At 43.5% G+C, this 17,428-nt stretch overlaps 1 protein-coding gene across 4 annotated transcripts in view; it reads right to left on the reverse strand.

Annotated features, from left to right (window-relative positions):
* The window catches only part of cep131 (centrosomal protein 131), a 131,900-nt gene that overhangs the window by 34,563 nt on the left and 79,909 nt on the right, over positions 1–17,428 (reverse strand). For all 4 annotated transcript variants that reach the window (XM_043714982.1, XM_043714981.1, XM_043714980.1 and 1 more), the window contains 3 exons: positions 11,072–11,174; positions 8,080–8,281; positions 7,058–7,165 (listed from right to left, as the gene is read on the reverse strand). In XM_043714982.1, the coding sequence (XP_043570917.1) occupies positions 7,058–7,165; positions 8,080–8,281; positions 11,072–11,174 (413 nt within the window). The remainder of the gene's footprint in view (positions 1–7,057; positions 7,166–8,079; positions 8,282–11,071; positions 11,175–17,428) is intronic.

The following is a 17,428-nucleotide window of genomic DNA, read 5'->3' on the forward strand; positions in this document are numbered from 1 at the left end:
GAAGTCAACACAGATGCCATGTGGTTGGAGAGTTCCAAGGCAGAAGATGAGGTGCTCTTCCTCTAGGCATCAGGTGGTTTAGATTGGGCAGTGGAGGTGGCCCAGTACTTGGCAGAGTGGGAGGGGGAATTTACGTGGTTGGCCACAGGGCAATGGGATTGTTTGATGTGTGTGTGTGTCCCAGAGGTGTTCCCTGAAACGTTCCACAAGTTGGTATCCTGTCTCCCCAATGCAAAGGAGACCACATCAAGAGCAACAGACACAGTAAATGAGGTGTTTGGATGTGCAGGAAAATCTCTGCTGGATATGGAAGAATCCTTAGGGGCCTTGGTCGGAGGTGAGGGGGTAGGTGTAGACGTAAGTTTTGCATCTCTTGCAGCAGCAAGAGAAGGTGCCAGGAGTGGAGGGTGGATTGGTGGGGGGAGGGGTACGAACTTGACGAGGGAGTCATGGAGGGAATGGTTTGTATGGAATGCCATTAGGGGTGGGGAAGAAAATATATCTCTGGTGGTGGGGTCTGATTGTACGTGGTGGAAATGGCGGAAGATGATGTGCTGTATCCGGAGATTGGTGGGGTGGAAGATGGGGACTAGTGAGGTTCTATCCTTGTTGCAGTTGGCACGGTTGGGTTCAAGGGCAGGAAGTGGCGGAGATGTGTTGGATGACATTGTTGATCACATGGGTGGGGAAGCTGTGGTTCTTTAGGAGGCCATCTGGGATGTCCTGTAGTGGAATTGCTCCTCCTGGGAGCAGATACACTGAATTCCTCTGCCTCCAATGTAAGAGATACCATTTTTACAGGAGGGCAATATCACATACAGACAAGCAATCAGGCAATTCCAAACTTGAGTTTTAAAAACTCAATGGAGATCAGGAGGAAAAACTCAATCTTACTAATTTGCCATCCCCTCCCCTCTGCTTGTACAGGTACTCAATAACTTCTCACAAAATTGCCTAAAAGCACTTATTTATATATAACTGCCAAAGGATAAGACCATAAGAAATAGGAGTGGAAGTAAGGCCATTCGGCCAATCGAGTCCACTCCGCCATTCAATCATGGCTGATGGGCATTTCAACACCACTTACCTGCACTCTCTCCGTATCCCTTAATTCCTTGCGAGATTAAGAATTTATCAATCTCTGCCTCGAAGAGATTTAATGTCTCGGCCTCCACTGCGCTCAGTGGCAGTGAATTCCACAGGCCACCACTCTCTGGCTGAAGAAATGTCTCCTCAATTCCTTTTTAAATTGACCCCCTCTAATTCTAAGGCTGTGCTCACGAATCTTAGTATCCCCGCCTGATGGAAACAATTTCCCACTGTCCACACTTTCTAAGCCATGCATAATCTTGTAAGTTTCTATTAGATCTTCCCTCAACCTTCTGAACTCTGATGAATACAATCCCAGATCATCCAATGTAATAGACTATTATTTACTACCAGCAAAAGCAAATGAGTCGAGACTGTGTTTTGTCTCCACAATGCAAATCAAATCTGGCACGAAGACCAAAAACTATTTTGATTACCATGAGGATCTGCTGCAGCCAGCTCTCATATATTGGAACTGGGCATCAATGAGATTTTGTCTGACTTGTTGCACCTGACACAATGAGCTCTGACATGCACAAGGTTTCTTCCTCCCAAATCACCTCATTTTTATCCTTGGAAGACTGTTCCTATTGCCCTAGTTCCTCAGCATTCAGCACATCACTTTGCTACCTGCTTAAACTGAAGAGTACAGCCCACTAGGATGATGTACCACATGCTCTCCGGGCTACACTGAGGAGTCTCCCCAGTCCAAACAGGGGAACCTCTTCTTCAGCATCCTCTGTTCCACCATGGCCCTGGTGCATGTGCATCAACTTGGTGAATGTGCTGCGTAGGCCAAATGATCAACTCATTACATTCAAAAGGAGTACCTACTGTGCTCTGACACCCTTTCCATCCGAATAACGTCAATAATTCAACTTTACATTACATTCTCTACAGTCTATCGTCATATTTACAGGACATATGATGAAACATCTCTTGGAAGTGATGGAGGTGTCATCAATAGTGATATCTGCTCAGCAATAACCTGCTCAGAAATGCACAGTTTAAGTTCCATTAGGGTCACCCAGCTCCTGACCTCAATAGAGCCTTATTTCAAACATGGACATAACACCTGAATTCTAGAGGTGAGGTGAGAGTGACAGACCTTGACATTAAGGCCACATTGAACCAAATATCTCATCAAGGAGCCCGACCAAAACTGGAATCAATGGAGATCAGAGGGAAAAATCTCTGCTTGGAGTCATACTGATCAAAAAGGGGACGATCGCTGATTATTGGATCTGGAAGATCGGGATAATATCCAGGCTTGAGCTAACATTCGCCATGAAATACTCCATTCAGATAAGTTTCCCGTCACCAAGTCACCCTTTATTTTTTACACAGAAAGATCTTGACACTGAATCAACTTCCCCCAGAGCCAGCTCTCAAAGTGCGAGGATGTCCGAGAACTCCTCTTTTTTTTATTTCATTAAACAATACACAGTTTACAAGACAGTTAACATTAACAGCTGTATATAGAGAAACAGCAATTTTACAAGGGAGAGGAGCAGCAAAGCCAGGCCCCAAACCCTACCGTCACACACCCTTTTTCCTCTGTCTCTGAGGACATAGGTCAGTCCTTTTTATTAAAAATAGCACTTCCTAGGGAATTTGAGCATTGGGTCAGGTTCCTTTGACTCTGTGTCAGATATGGGTGGTGTGTAATGCCCAGGAACTTGCCCCATGTGCCTGAAGCATCTTGGTAGAAATTCACTCTCTTCTTCCAGCAACAAAGGCATCAATGCAACAGGATCTGCTGTGTCCATCTCAGATTTAGAGGTCTCTTCAACATTTGTCAGAGAGGGAAAACCCACAGGTTCCGATAGCTTTTCCAACTGTTCCAAGGGCCAGGGTAAGTTTGGCTCCCGCACCATCTGTGAGTTTGCGGTTTTCATATTGTCCACGAACTTATTCAGTACTGTCAATTAGACCCAAGCTTTACACATTACTGGACCTGACCTTGCATTGAACAAGCTTCTTACCCATACAGGGCCATTTCCATGGTTTCTACAGGGAATTCATCCCATGTAGTAAACTGTGTCTCTCGCTTGGCTGAGTCCTGCATTTGGCACTGACATTCCAGATGCCATTTCACACTTTCCCCCCTCCCGAGTGTCTGGGAAGATCAAATTTAACTGGTGCAGTCTCCTCCTCATTAGCAACTCTGCTGGAACTATCCCTGTAGTTGCATGAGGGATGGTCTTAAAATCAAATAGGGACCAGGACAGTTCGGTATCTAACGAAACTGTTGCTGTTTCTTTCAGCTTGCCTTCAAATTTGGACTGCTGTTTCTGCCAGACCATTGGATGATGGATGGTCTCCGTATATATGTCATATATCCCATTTTACTTTAGGAAATACTCAAAATTTCCTACTTGTAAATAGTGACCTGTTATCAGTGAGCAACACTTCCAGGAGTCTCTGCTTTGCAAAAGATGTGTGCAATTTTTCTGTCATTCCCATGTTTGACAAATGAACTCTATGAACATTCAACCACTCTGAGTGGGCGTCTATAGTGAGCCCATAAAGGACCTGCATAGTCAATATGTAACTGAGTCTAGGGTTGACCTGGCTATTCCCATAAACGTGGGGAGCTGCTGGCTGTAAATTTTGTGCACTCTGGGCACTGTCACACCAACATGGCCATCTAATCCTAGCCATCAGACATAACTTCTCACCAACAGCTTCATTTTGGAAACCCCTGGATGACCCTGGCAGAGTTCAGCCCCTATCTGGCAGCAACCTATGCTTCGGAGCAATCACTCTTGCTCCCCATAATAATGTGCCGTCCTTTACTGTGATCTGGTCTCTGCTGGTCCACAAGGATTTCAATTCTGGTTGTGATGGGCCCTTTGGTTTCCCCATCACCACCATCTGTTTCAGTTTTACCAGGATTGGATCTTTCTTCATCCAATATTGTCAGCTGTGATTGGAAGTGTGTCAAGAAAATTTAAAACCATTATGGACTCGCCCAATGGTGGTACCATCGGTGTTGTATCTGCCAGTGGAAGGCAGCTTAGTGCATCGCCATACATCCTTGGCCTCCTGGACAGTGTTCCAACCAGTAATTATAAGCTCTTAGTATTACAGCCCACTGCTGATTTTGGCCTGAAGCTAATGGTAGCGCTGCCTTGTCCTCTCTAAGTAAACCTAGTAGGGGTGTGTGGTCTGTTATTATTACAAATTAATGTCCATAAAAGTATTGGTGGAACTTCCTGACTCCAAATATGACTGCCAAACCTTCCTTTACTATCTGGGCATATTTACACGCTGTATTAGTCAAAGACCTGGATGTATACGCTATTGGGCGTCCCTCTCCATTGGGTCACCTATGAGCTAATACAACCCGATGCCATGTGGGGAGGCATCGCCATGTCAATCCCAGATCTTGCTTGGGATTATAGTGTGCCTTAGAGAATGATAGCTGTTTCTTCATTTCCCCGAAAGCTACGGCTTGGCTATGCAACCATTCCCAAGGCTGACCCTTTTTGGAGCTGATGCAAAGGTGCCAGGATGGAGACCAGGTTGATGTATGAACATTCTGTAATAATTCACCAGCCCAAGGAAAGAGCTAAGCTCTGGTACAGACATGGAAGCCAGGCGCCTTTGGTCGCCCTCACTTTATCTTCCAACGGGTGTAACCCAGTCTCATAAACTCTGTAGCCCATGTAAGTCATTAATGGGACCTGGAACACACTCAAGAAACTTGACATAATCCAGGAAAAAGCAGCCTGCTTGAATGGCTCCGTATCCACAAGCATCCACTCCCTCCACCACCAACACTCAGTAGCAGCAGAGTTTACTATTGACAGGATGCACTGTAGAAATTCTCCCGAGATCCTTAGACAGCACCTTCTAAATCCATAACCAAGGATAGCAGATACATGAGAACACCACCACCTTCAAGTTCCTCTCCAAGCCACTCACCATCCTGATTTAGAAATATATTGCTGTTCCTTCACTGTCACTGGGTCAAAATCCTGGAATTCCCTCCTTAAGGAGGGATGCCCATGTCTCATGAGTGAATCAAAATAAAAGCTGTCATTTGCTATATTCATTGGATTGATGTCTCGGTGTATTGTACAACAAGATGTCTCCCCAAGTCAGGCAAGTGATTCAGGTCAAGACATTAAATCTTCTCAAGGAGTTGTCTCTAGTACTTAGAGCTAAAGTGATCAAAAGACATGGGCAGAGGAACAGGGTACTGATTTGGATGAACAGCCATGATCATGTTGAGCGATGGAGCAGGCATTGGGGCTGAATGGCCTACTCCTGCTTTCTATGCTTCTATGACAAGCAGCTGGTACGTCTGGGCAAAAGAGCTTATTAATACAGCAGTACTGATAGCCTTTCGCCTCACTGAAATGCAAATACATTAAGAGGCATGGCACAGCATGGCAGGTATGACAAGACAAAGTATGAATGCAGCTGTCTTGAAGATAGATGCTAATTAAGCAAGTGCTAAGAGGACAAGCAAGCAGCTCGGAGATACAGCCTGGTCCAATTATGATCTGGGTGCCCTGGCCCAGCAACATAAAGCATTCTTTCGATGCTAGTTGCCAACGCACCTTGCAAGGCAAGTCTATACTTCCTAAGTGCCCTAAAAGTGGATTGGAGAGGAGCCACAAAGTTTGAGAGGTATTGACAAATGTCAATGTCAATGTCGGAGGACGAGGGGTCTGTGAGGCAGCTGCCATGGCATGTTCTCCAAGAGGTAGTTTGCTGTTGAGCAACATAGAGGCTGCTTGGAGACATCAATAAGCTGAAGGTGCCTGGTATCCACACTGACTTCCCTGTTGAGAATTTCTAATTTATTCAGTACTAAGTTTATTTAGTAAGACAGAAAACTGAATATCAATAGGTGAGTTGTGATGTTAATAAGGCATTTAACAAGCAATAATCCTCTTAACTGGCTCACTGATAAGCTCACTGTTCTCACTGCTGCCCAGTGAGAAACTCACCCAGCCACCGAGAAGATGCATAAAAAATGTTTAAAGCTCCTTCCAACAAGATAAAACTCGCTCAACTCCTCACATGATTCTGCCACAAATCTCACCATAGCCCACATCGTTCAGGCCCCAATTAGGTTCCGCCCATTGTATTTTTCACAAAAACATAAAGCTATGCAATACATAGGTGCTCCACAGAAGCAAATTTTATTTCTGGAGAAGATCACTGGACTTGAAATGTTAACTCTGCTTCTGTCCACAGATATTGCCAGACTCACTGAATTTCTCCAGCAATTTGTTTTAATTTTATTTCTGTATGTTCAATTGCAATTCAACAACTATACAAGTGCCCCTCCAAGCCACACACCATCCTGACTTGGAAATATGTTGCCATTCCTTGTCTGCTGCTGTATCAAAATTCTAGAACTCCCTTTCTAACAGCACTGTGGGTGTACCTACACTTGATGGACTGCTGCAGTTCAAGAAGAGGGCACATTATGACTTCAAGGCCAATTAGAGATTTGACATTTTATTAACAAATATAAAAAAAAACTGGTGACCTTGATGCAGTTTTGTACGGTCCTGTTTTCAACAAAAATGAGCCAATAAAATAGTTACAAGGACAGTTAAAGCCATAAACACTAATCAAAGACTTATTGAGCTGACTGGGTAACTGAGCTACATCAATCAATATATTAAACATTGGCCCATGCAGAGTTTTATGATCTCAAGTAGGATAGACAAGGACATTGCAATTAACACTGGTACGCTCAGTTTCTCCTTCTGGAAGGACAAGTGGATATCAGGTGACCTTCCACTTGGTTTGTTTGTGCTAGTTAGCATTTTATGCTGAACCTCACTATCTTGGCTCCCACATGAAACATAATCAGTTGGGGAAGGTATTTGCAAACCCAAAGGCTGTCATGATTTCAGGAAAAAGGAACAGGTCAAGGAGAAAGCTAACAGAGAGGCAAAAAGATCAGTACTTGAATTTGACAGTGTGGTGATATTCTGACCTAGCCGCTTGCTGGTTGAGACGTTCCTTCTCCTCAGCCACCTCAGCATACAGTCTTCTTCGCTGTTGTTGGATAGCTTGCTCCTCTTGTTCAAGCTGTTTCTCATATCTATTGGAACACAGTAACAATCACTTTGGAGAATTAACATAGGTAAGCAATAATCATATTCTTTAATATGCTGAAAGTATCTTTAGCGTTGCTGAGGGGAATGAGAAAACATCCTTAACAATAAAGGTAAAGGTAGAGTCTTACCAGACCATCGAGTTGTTCACTCATTGCAGAGCGATAACTGGTGCTGGTTTAACCTGAGGGTCACAACGCCTCAAGTGAGGGGAGACGTTGAGTAGGAAAATCCTTCATGGTGACCTCAGCCAGTGCAGGAATTGAACCCATATTGTTGGCATTACGCTGCATCACAATCCAGCCAACCAAGCTAACTGATCCCCCACCATAAACAATATCATGTAAATTAACCATATAGTTTAAAATAATTTCTTAAAGTACTGAAATTCATTTTAGCATGACCATTCAATTTAACCTTTTAAACAATTTGCAGCAACTTGAATCAATTGCTGACGGTCATGTCAGCAAAACTGAGAAAAAGAAACAAAAATTACAAAACTGAAGTTTTATAATGCTGACTAACAGTTTTCTAAATACTTACTTTATAAAAGCCTTTGCAGAATGTGATCATTTATGAAAATTTGTTCTGATGATGACACACTCTTCAAATTAAAATGGCGCCTTTTCCATTCCTCAGAATGGATTTTATATATATATATATGCCTTTAGATTATACTATGACCTCAGTAAAAATTGCTCACAAATCAGCTATAAACAGGTTTTATGTGTAATTTGTCAGAGGTAGACCACCAGCCCTTAACTGAACTGATATCTGAAGTCAAAACACAACTTATTATTTTTTAGCAGAACACTGTCGTTTATTCTCTGACTTTGAGATGAACAGTTCAGTGTTATCGGACTCAAGAGGTAGAGATTATTTGAATTTTTTTTCTCCAAACCTTTGTCTAGCAAGATCCCGCTCCCTCTGGCACAGATCTTCTTTCTCCCTCTCCAGTTGTTCCCTCAATTCTTCAGTCTGTTTGATGTATCTCTGGGCCGCACGCTCATCAGATTGCAGAAGTTCAGCCTCATGCAATGCTTTCAGTTTCTTGAGCTCTTGTTTATGCTTAGCTATTAGCTTTTGAATCTCTGGTTCCAAACCTGGAAATCAAGAAATTCAGTTCTGCAGATTTATGATAAGGTCACTGAGAGGCCAGACAGAAGAAAGTGCTATTACTTTTAACAATAACTTGCTACATAGGAAGCCTTTCCAAGGCACATTATAGATGTGTGAACATCCATAATGGCAAAGAATGGGACATTGGGAAGTGGGTGGTTGGGGAAGAATGTGACGAAGCACTTTGTCAAAGTGCTAAGTTTCAAAGAGTTAAACAAAACAAAGTACTGCAGATGTTGAAGAACTAAAACAAAAACAGGAATTGCTGGAGAAACTCAGCAGGTCTGGCAATATCTGTGAAAAGAAAGCAGATTTAATATTTCGAATCCACTGACCCGTTCAGAGTTCTGAAGAAGGGTCAGTGGATTCAGAACGTGGATGCTGCTTTCTCTCCACAGATGCTATCAGATCTGCCGAGTTTGTCAAGCAATTCTTGGTTTTGTTTAAGTTTTAAGGAGGCTTTTAAAAGAAGGTGGTGGATGGGAGAAAAGGTTTAGAGAATGGTTTCCAGGTGAGCTTGGTTGCCTAAAGGCATGGGTACTAATAAAGGGACAAAAGAATTGGGTGGAATGCATAAGGGGTCAAAGTCAGGGAAATGGTGAATTCAAAGATAGAGGGCATTTATGGGACTGGAAGAGGTTACACACATAAGGACAGACAGGGAAGTTGGTGGGGGGGGTAGCACTGACAGTCAAATAAGGTCACTGAAGTTAGGGGCGAGTATGACAGGTTATGAAAGGCAAGGTTTTATGGGAACAGGTATTTATGATGAGTGGAAAACAGGAGGCTGTCCAGGACATCACTGGGATTGTCAAAGTCTAGAGGTGATACAAGGTATCCTCTAGCAGGTAGAATGAGTATGAGTGGAGATGGACAATGTCATGAGTGTGGAACTCTTCTACCTTTACGATGCTCTGGATTTTGGGTGGAATTTGATGCAGCTCAGGGTCAAATAAGATGCCAAGGTTGCATAGACTCTTCCATATTCTTCCCAAAGGGGAAAGGAAGAGCCAGCAAATGGTACATTGATTCATATGTTGTTTAATGGTTTGCAAGTTTAGCATGTGCATTAATGGTGTACTAGATAAACAAATATCAGTTTTTGCCACCAGATATCTCTATGCTTTACAATGTTACCTGAACAAAAACCTGTGGAAATAGAGTGAGATAATAGAATTAGATTAGATTAGATTACTTAGAGTGTGGAAACAGGCCCTTCGGCCCAACAAGTCCACACCGACCCGCCGAAGCGCAACCAACCCATACCCCTACATTTACCCCTTTAACCTAACACTATGGGCAATTTAGCATGGCCAATTCACCTGACCCGCACATCTTTGGACTGTGGGAGCATTTTTGTGTAGCATTTTTGAGAAATGAGCATTTCAATGTACAGATTCAATGCAAACAGTATGAAGATGCTGTACTCATTTATCTATATCTTCAATTACTTTTAACACAATGTACAATTAGCACTGAAATGTGTAGACCATCACACTTAACGTCTACACCTAGGAGACCAAGGTCACAACAGATTTTGTTGGTTTAATTTGTTTAGACAAGAGGTCAGCGCCTAGGAGGACTTTGCAAAATCTTACAGCACAGAAAAAGCCTGTACGGTTTTTTATCTGCCATCTTTTCTCTCCTGAAAATGTTTCCTTTTCAAGCATATGTCCAATTCACTTTTAAAAATTGAATCTTCTCTACCACCCTTTCACAAAATGTAAAAAAACACTCATTCTCTCTTACTTTTTTTTATCAGTTATCTTAAATTTATGTCATTTGAGCCTATTGCCAGTGGAAACAGTTTCTCTACACAAAAAGTTTATAGTTCTTAACTCTTCTATTAAAGCTACTATTAAACTACTACTTGAAGAACAATCCCAGTCTCAGTGGTATTATTCTAGGAAACCTAGACATGCCACAATAAAGCACATCATGTACTTTTGCAAGGAATACGGAGTAAAATTAACAGCTTCCTGTTCAGGGCCAAGCACCTTTTCGTGACATTGTCAGCCAATTCTGCAACAAGATTAAAGTGCCTACTTACACTCAATTACTAAGTGATTCTGCTTTTCTGGCTCCTTTAGTGAATCAAGTTGTAACAATACTCTGATAATTTCACCATGCCAAACCCACCTACATTTCAGCAATGCAAGATATGATCAGGGACAACTGCAGCAACGTTCCATAGAGTTGTTGTGCCTACAACATACAAAGTGCTCCTTTCTCATTACTGTATCGTTCTGATTAAGCTCTCCAACTCTCAATATTACTCAATTCTTGAAGAATTGTTAAGAATTGCAGCTGTTCAAGACATCCACAAACACACAAGTGTTTTAGCTTTCCATCATCCTTGTATTTTTCTTTTGTCAACAAATAATATGGCAGCTGATCAGAGGTTTGGTCAAGAAATACTTTTTTTTGGTTGCAGCTTAAGAGAAGTAGACAGCTGGTAAAGTAATTGTATCATGTACTTCTTGATGATTTGTTCTTTAACAATCTTCTCAACATTCACAAGCAAGCTATAAGGTAACAAATCTGATGATAAACCTGTTACAATAAATATGTCCTATTGTATATTTGGAAACGTGAGCAGTAGCTGTATGATAAATTTGGAAATTCTTTTAGTTCATTTAAATGGCTATTCTGTTGCAAAATGATTGAATACAATATTTTCCCATTAGTGGTCATCCACAACAATATGCAACTGTTAACGGTCAGATATTCTCTTTAGAATATCAATTATATGCCCCAGGCTTGTAAACTGGTACCTTTTACAGTAATCTCTTTAATTTTCTTTGTTTTCTCATCTATCCATTTCTCTCTGCGTATTTTTTCTGTTGCACTCATTATTTCTTTTAACTTCTTGATTTCCTATAGACAGAAATAGTGAGACAGGACGTTATTTAAAAAACTGCAGTACAATGGTCTTTACTATGAAGTTCAAATGCTGAAAAAATTCAGAGACAGGAATAAAAGGACGCTGTCATATATATTTTTAAAAAACTATTCAGATTGTACCTCTGTCCTCTGGCAGTCTCAGGATCAGGTGTTTGCCCGATCAGAGGAAGTCATATGTCAGGGTTAGCTTAGGAGTTTTTAAATACATTTAAAATGTGCTATGCACCATGCAGTTTGCAATCCTTCTGCATTTTAGTATTAGATTCAATTACATTTCCTTGTTGCAAACCATATTTTGAAATAATGAATGTTCCTTAATATAGAATCTGGAAAAAAGATAAAGTTGTATTAATGGCCCCAGAGGCATTTGTTTCTGTGTGAGCTTGAAGCATTTAATTCTTTTATACCTCCCTCACCCAGCTGTGGGAAACAAAATATATCCTTTGCCAAAGGGTCTAACAACAAAACAGAAAATGAATGCGAGTGCAGACTGGGCACGCACACACCATGATCTTGTGATCTAAACAGCTACTTTACATGGACCAATTGTTCTGCCGCTTGTCGACAATGACGATGATTTGGAAATTGGCCCAAGAAAGGATACTGAACCAGTTTACATGGATGCAGCAAGAAAACAGTTTTGGGGAGAAGGGCAGAGAGGTTGGGTTCTCCAGAAACCAGAACTGGAATCATACTGTGGGTATCAGACCCCAGAGGTTGCTGGAATCAGCGAATGCTAGATGAGGGAAATAAACCTATATGTACAAAGACTGCCCTGTGGTCACAGATAAAACAAAAGCTGTAGCACTTTTCACATCTGGCAGATTACAGAGCACTTTTGATATAATTCAGGGTAAAAAGCAGGCAATTTACAAACACACAATGAATTAAGTAATCTGTTTAGAGGATTTTAGTTGAGGTATCAATATCAGTCACTATTGTGTGTATGGATGTTTGGATGGTCTACCCATTTTTAGATGGGTAGCCATCTTTCCATCTTAGTCATGTTGAGTCAATAAGTTGAAGTTTACTGCATTAGTGCAACTAGTCACAGATTATATGAATGGGACCTACTACTACAAAGACTCTCAGCATATCTGTCTCCAACTAGTTCCTTACTTAATCTGACCATGTCCCTGTGACATCATCACCCAGATGGAGTGCCTCCCGTACTCAATCAAGTATTAACCTTTTCAGACCCATATGCAGCACCCAACAACAGGAGAATGAACCCTTTGTGGGTGTTGGTTATCCCTAACTGCCCTTCAACTCAATGGTTTGGGGACAGTTAAGAGTACATCACATGCTATGGGCCCAGAGTCACAAGTAGGCCAGATTAGGTAAGGACGACAAATTTCCTTCTCTAAACAACATTAGTGAGCCAGACAGAATTTTTAAGGCAATTGGTGATAGTTTCATGTGCACCATCACAGAGATTAGCTCTTAATTCCAAATTTATTAATTGAATTTTGAATTTCACCAGCTGCTCGAGTTGGATTTAAACTTCCTGATATAAACTGAAATGGGGTTGGACTGCCATGACCAGAATACCAGGAAGGTTTTGCAAGTTGAAATTCAAGTGTTGCATATTATTGAATTGGGCAATTCAATATTGCTTTTTAGAATCTGTAAAAGAGAGAACTTGAGACTGAATGCACTGAGGAAAAGTGCCAAAAGCAACAGTGTGAAAGAAATATCCAAAGCCTGCATACAGAAAGCATCCATCTCTCCTCATGTCTCTCCATGTCAGAGAAAGACAGAAAGAGAAAAGAAAGAATTCATACAAGAAAATACAAGGGCAGCATGCTGGCTCAGTGGTTAGCACTGCTGCCTCACTCTGCTAGTGACCCAGGACAATTCCAGCCTTGGGTGACTGTCTGTGGGCAGTTTGCATGCTCTCCCTGCGTCTGCATGGGTTATCGCTGGGTGCTCTGGTTTGCTCCCACGGTCCAAAGATGTGCAGGTTAGGTGGACTGGCCATGATAAATCACCCATAATGTCCAGGCATGTGTAGGCTAGGTGGGCTAGCCATGAGAAATGCAGGATTACATGGATAGGGTAGAGGGGGTTGGACTGGGTGGGATACTGTTCGGAGGGTTGGTGTGGACTCAATGGGCCACATGGCCTGCTCCCACACTGTAGGGATTCTATGATTCTAGGAAAAGACACTTCACCTGATCAACCATCAAACTGAAGAATGACCTTCATCCTATAGCAAAAAATCAAAAGGACTGGTAAAAATTACTTTCCATTTTGTGGTATGGACTTTTGGAATTCTTCTTACCACATCTATATTCTTTTTCCACCTGTAGTAACTGTGTTAACTTTGTTGTGTGTGTGCGCACGCATGCATGTGCACGTGAGTGCATGTGTGCGCGTGTCTCTGTAAGTATGTGTGTGGGGGGGGTATAGTTTAAGTTGCTTAAATCTTTTCCACTGTTGTTGTATTTTTTTCTGTTACTGAATAAAATCTGGTGTGAATTGCTTTTATTCTGAAGAGTAGGTCATGTTGGTGGTCTCTTTAGGATTTTCTAGTTTTTGTTATTCATTCGCAGGATGTGGCAGTCACTGGCTAGGCCAGCATTTATTGTCCATCTCTAATTGTGCAGAGGGCAATTAAGAGTCAACCACATTATGGTCGGCCTGGAGTCATATGTTGGCCAGACCCAGATAAAGATGGCAGATATCCTTCCCTGAAGGACAATAGTAAAACAGAAGGGCTTCTCCTGACAATCAACATGGTGTTGCGGTCCTCACTAGACCTTAATTCCAGATTTTTAATTGAATCCAAATTCCACCATATGCCATGGTGAGATTTAAACCCAGGCCTCCAGATCATTACTGGGGTCTCTGGATTAATAATTTAGCAATTGTGCCACTAGGCATTAGACATTTTGTTTTTGCTTGTGAAATTGTATGGCATGATTATCAGCCCCCTCATCCCTTGTTCAGAGTCTTGGTACTTGATCATATAGTACTGCATATAGCGGTTTCCACACTAGAAAGAAAATACAGTAGGTATGGAGAAAGTACAAAAATGATATAATAGAATAATAGAGCAGAGAATGTTCAACCATCAGGAAAGATTGACTTGATTAATCTTTCTAGAGAAAGATCTACTGGTGACCTGATGGGATACCTTAAATTTGTAAAGAGACTCGACAGAACAAAGGGTTTAGATCAGAGTGGTGCTGGAAAGCCACAGCAGGTCAGGCAGCATCCGAGGAACAGGAAAATCGACGTTTCGGGCAGAAGCCCTTCATCAGGAATATAGGCAGGAAGCCCCCAGGGTGGAGAGATAAATGGGGGGTGGGGGGGGTGGGCTGCAGTACAATAGGTGAATGGGGATGGGGATGGAAGTGATAGGTCAGAGGCGAGGGTGGAGCGGATAGATGGAAAGGGAGATTGGCAGGTAGGACAGGTCATGAAGACAATGCTGAGCTGGAAGGTTGGAACTGAGGTAAGGTGAGGGGGAGAGGGGAAATGAGGAATCTGGTGAAGTCCACATTGTTGTCCTGGGGTGGAAGTGTTCTGAGGCGTCAGGTGGTGAGGGAGTTGCGGTGGAGGAGACCAAGGACCTGCATGTCCTCGGCAGAGTGGGAGGGGATTTGCAATGTGGGGCCACAGGGCGGTGGGATTGATTGCTGCAGGTGTCCTGGAGATGTTCCCTGAAGCGCTCTGCGAGGAGGCATCCAGTCTCCCCAGTGTAGAGGAGACCGCATCGGGAGCAACGGATACAATAAATAACATTGGTGGATGTGCAGGTGAAACTTTGATGGATGTGGAAGGCTCCTTTGGGGCCTTGGATTGTGGTGAGGGAGGAGGTGTAGGCGCAGGTTTTGCAATTCCTGCAGTGGCAGGGGAGGGTGCCAGGACGGGACAGTGATTTGTTGGGGGGGGCGTGGACCTGACCAGGTGGATAAGGTATGTTTTGGCGCCGCCCTTTTGGCGCCGATCATTTGGCCCTGCCGTTTTGGCTCTGAACTGTTTTGGCGCTCATTACTTTGGCGCTGAGCTGTTTTGGCACCAATTCAGAATAAAAAAAAAGTCTTGTTTGGTTAAAGAAGAGAGGATGACTAATTACCCGATGTAATTTTCTCAACTAGCAAGAATTGATAGTCAAAGCTGTAATGACCAACTGCAGATTCAAATCTCGTTTTGTAATCATTTTCTCATTTAACAATTGTTAATAATCATCTACCGCCTTGATGATACAAACCAAAATTTTCAAACGATGGTTATCTATATGTATTAGTGCCAAAACAGTTCAGTGCCAAAGTAATGAGCGCCAAAACAGTTTAGAGCCAAAATGGCGGGGCCAAATGATCGGTGCCAAAAGGGCGGTGCCGAATAGTGCCATTCCATGACCAGGTAGTCACAGAGGGAACGGTCTTTGTGGAAAGCGGAAAAGGGGTGGGAAGGGAAATATATCTCTGGTGGTGGGGTCCGTTTGGAGCTGGCGGAAATGTCAGCGGATGATATGGTTAATGCGAAGGTTGGTAGAGTGGAAAGTGAGGACCAGGGGGGTTCTGTCCTTGTTACGGTTGGAGGGGTAGGGTTTGAGGGCGGAGGTGCGGGATGTGGATGAGATGTGTTGGAGGGCATCTTCAACAACATGAGAAGGGAAATTGCGGTCTCTAAAGAAGGAAGCCATCTGGTGTGTTCTGTGATGGAACTGGTCCTCCTTGGAGCAGATATAGCAGAGGCGGAGGAATTGGGAATACGGGGTGGCATTTTTGCAGGAGATAGGGTGGGAAGAGGTTATCCAGGAAGCTGTGGGAATCAGTGGGTTTGTAAAAAATGTCAGTTTCAAGTTGGTCGTCATTAATGGTGATAGGGAGGTCCAGGAAGGGGAGGGAGATGTCAGAGATGGTCCAGGTGAATTTAAGGTTGGGATGGAATGTGCTGGTGAAGTTGATAAACTGCTCAATCTCCTCGCGGGAGCACAAGATGGCACCGATGCAGTCATCAATGTAATGGAGGAAGAGGTGGGGAGTGGTGCCAGTTAACTACGGAAGATGGACTGTTCTAGGTAGCCGACAAAGAGACAGGCATAGCTGGGGCCCATACAGGTACCCATGGCTACTCTTTTGGTCTGGAAGAAGTGGGAGGATTCGAAGGACATATTGTTAAGGGTGAGGATCAGTTCAGCCAAACGAACGAGAGTGTCATTGGAAGGGTACTGTTGGGGACGTCAGGTGAGGGGGCTTGGAGGCCCTTGTCATAGCAGATGGAGGTGTAGAGGAATTGAAAGTCCATGGTGAAGATGAGGCGCTGGGGGCCGGGGAAATGGAGGAGGTGGTGTGCTGGGATGGTGTCCCGAACGTACGTGAGGAGTTCCTGGACTAGGGGGAATAGGACAGTATCGAGGTAGGTGGAGATGAGTTCGGTGGGGCAGGAGCAGGCTGAGACAATGGGTCGGCTGGCGTGGTCAGGTTTGTGGATCTTGGAAAGGAAGTAGAATCAGGCGGTGCGGCATTCCCGGACTACGAGGTTGGAAGCTGTGGGTGGGAGATCTCCTGAGGTGATGAGATTCTGTATGGTCTGGGAGATAATGGTTTGGTGATGGGTGTGGGGGTCATGGTCAAGGGGGCGGTAGGAGGAGGTTCTTCAAGTTGGCGTCTGGCATCAGCGGTGTAGAGGTCAGTGCGCTAAATTACCACTGCACCCTCTTTATCTGCTGGTTTGATAGTGAGGTTGGATTGGAGCAGAGGGAGTGGAGGGCTGTGCATTGAGAGGTTGGAGTGGGGAGGGGGGTAGACAGTTTGAGGCAGTTAATGTCTCGGCAGCAGTTGGAAATGAAGAGGTCGAGGGCGGGTAATAGGCCAGTACGGGATGTCCAGGTGAATGGAGTGTGTTGGAGGCGAGTGAAGGGGTCCTCAGAAGGTGGGCAAGAGTCCTGATTGTAAAATAAGCTTGGAGGCGGAGACGGCAGAAGAATTGTTTGACCACGATGCGTATTAAATTCATTGATGCGTGGATGGAGGGGGATAAAGGAAAGGCCTTTGCTGAGGACTGATCGTTCACCCTCAGTGAGGGGAAGGTTTTTAGATTAGATTACTTACAGTTTGGAAACAGGCCCTTCGGCCCAACAAGTCCACACCGACCCGCCGAAGCGTAACCCACCCATACCCCTACATTTACCCCTTTACCTAACACTACGGGCAATTTAGCATGGCCAATTCACCTGACTTGCACATCTTTGGACTGTGGGAGGAAACCGGAGC

This window comes from Chiloscyllium plagiosum, chromosome 24, assembly GCF_004010195.1.
Source record: "Chiloscyllium plagiosum isolate BGI_BamShark_2017 chromosome 24, ASM401019v2, whole genome shotgun sequence".
In the NCBI taxonomy this organism is placed as follows: domain Eukaryota; kingdom Metazoa; phylum Chordata; class Chondrichthyes; order Orectolobiformes; family Hemiscylliidae; genus Chiloscyllium; species Chiloscyllium plagiosum.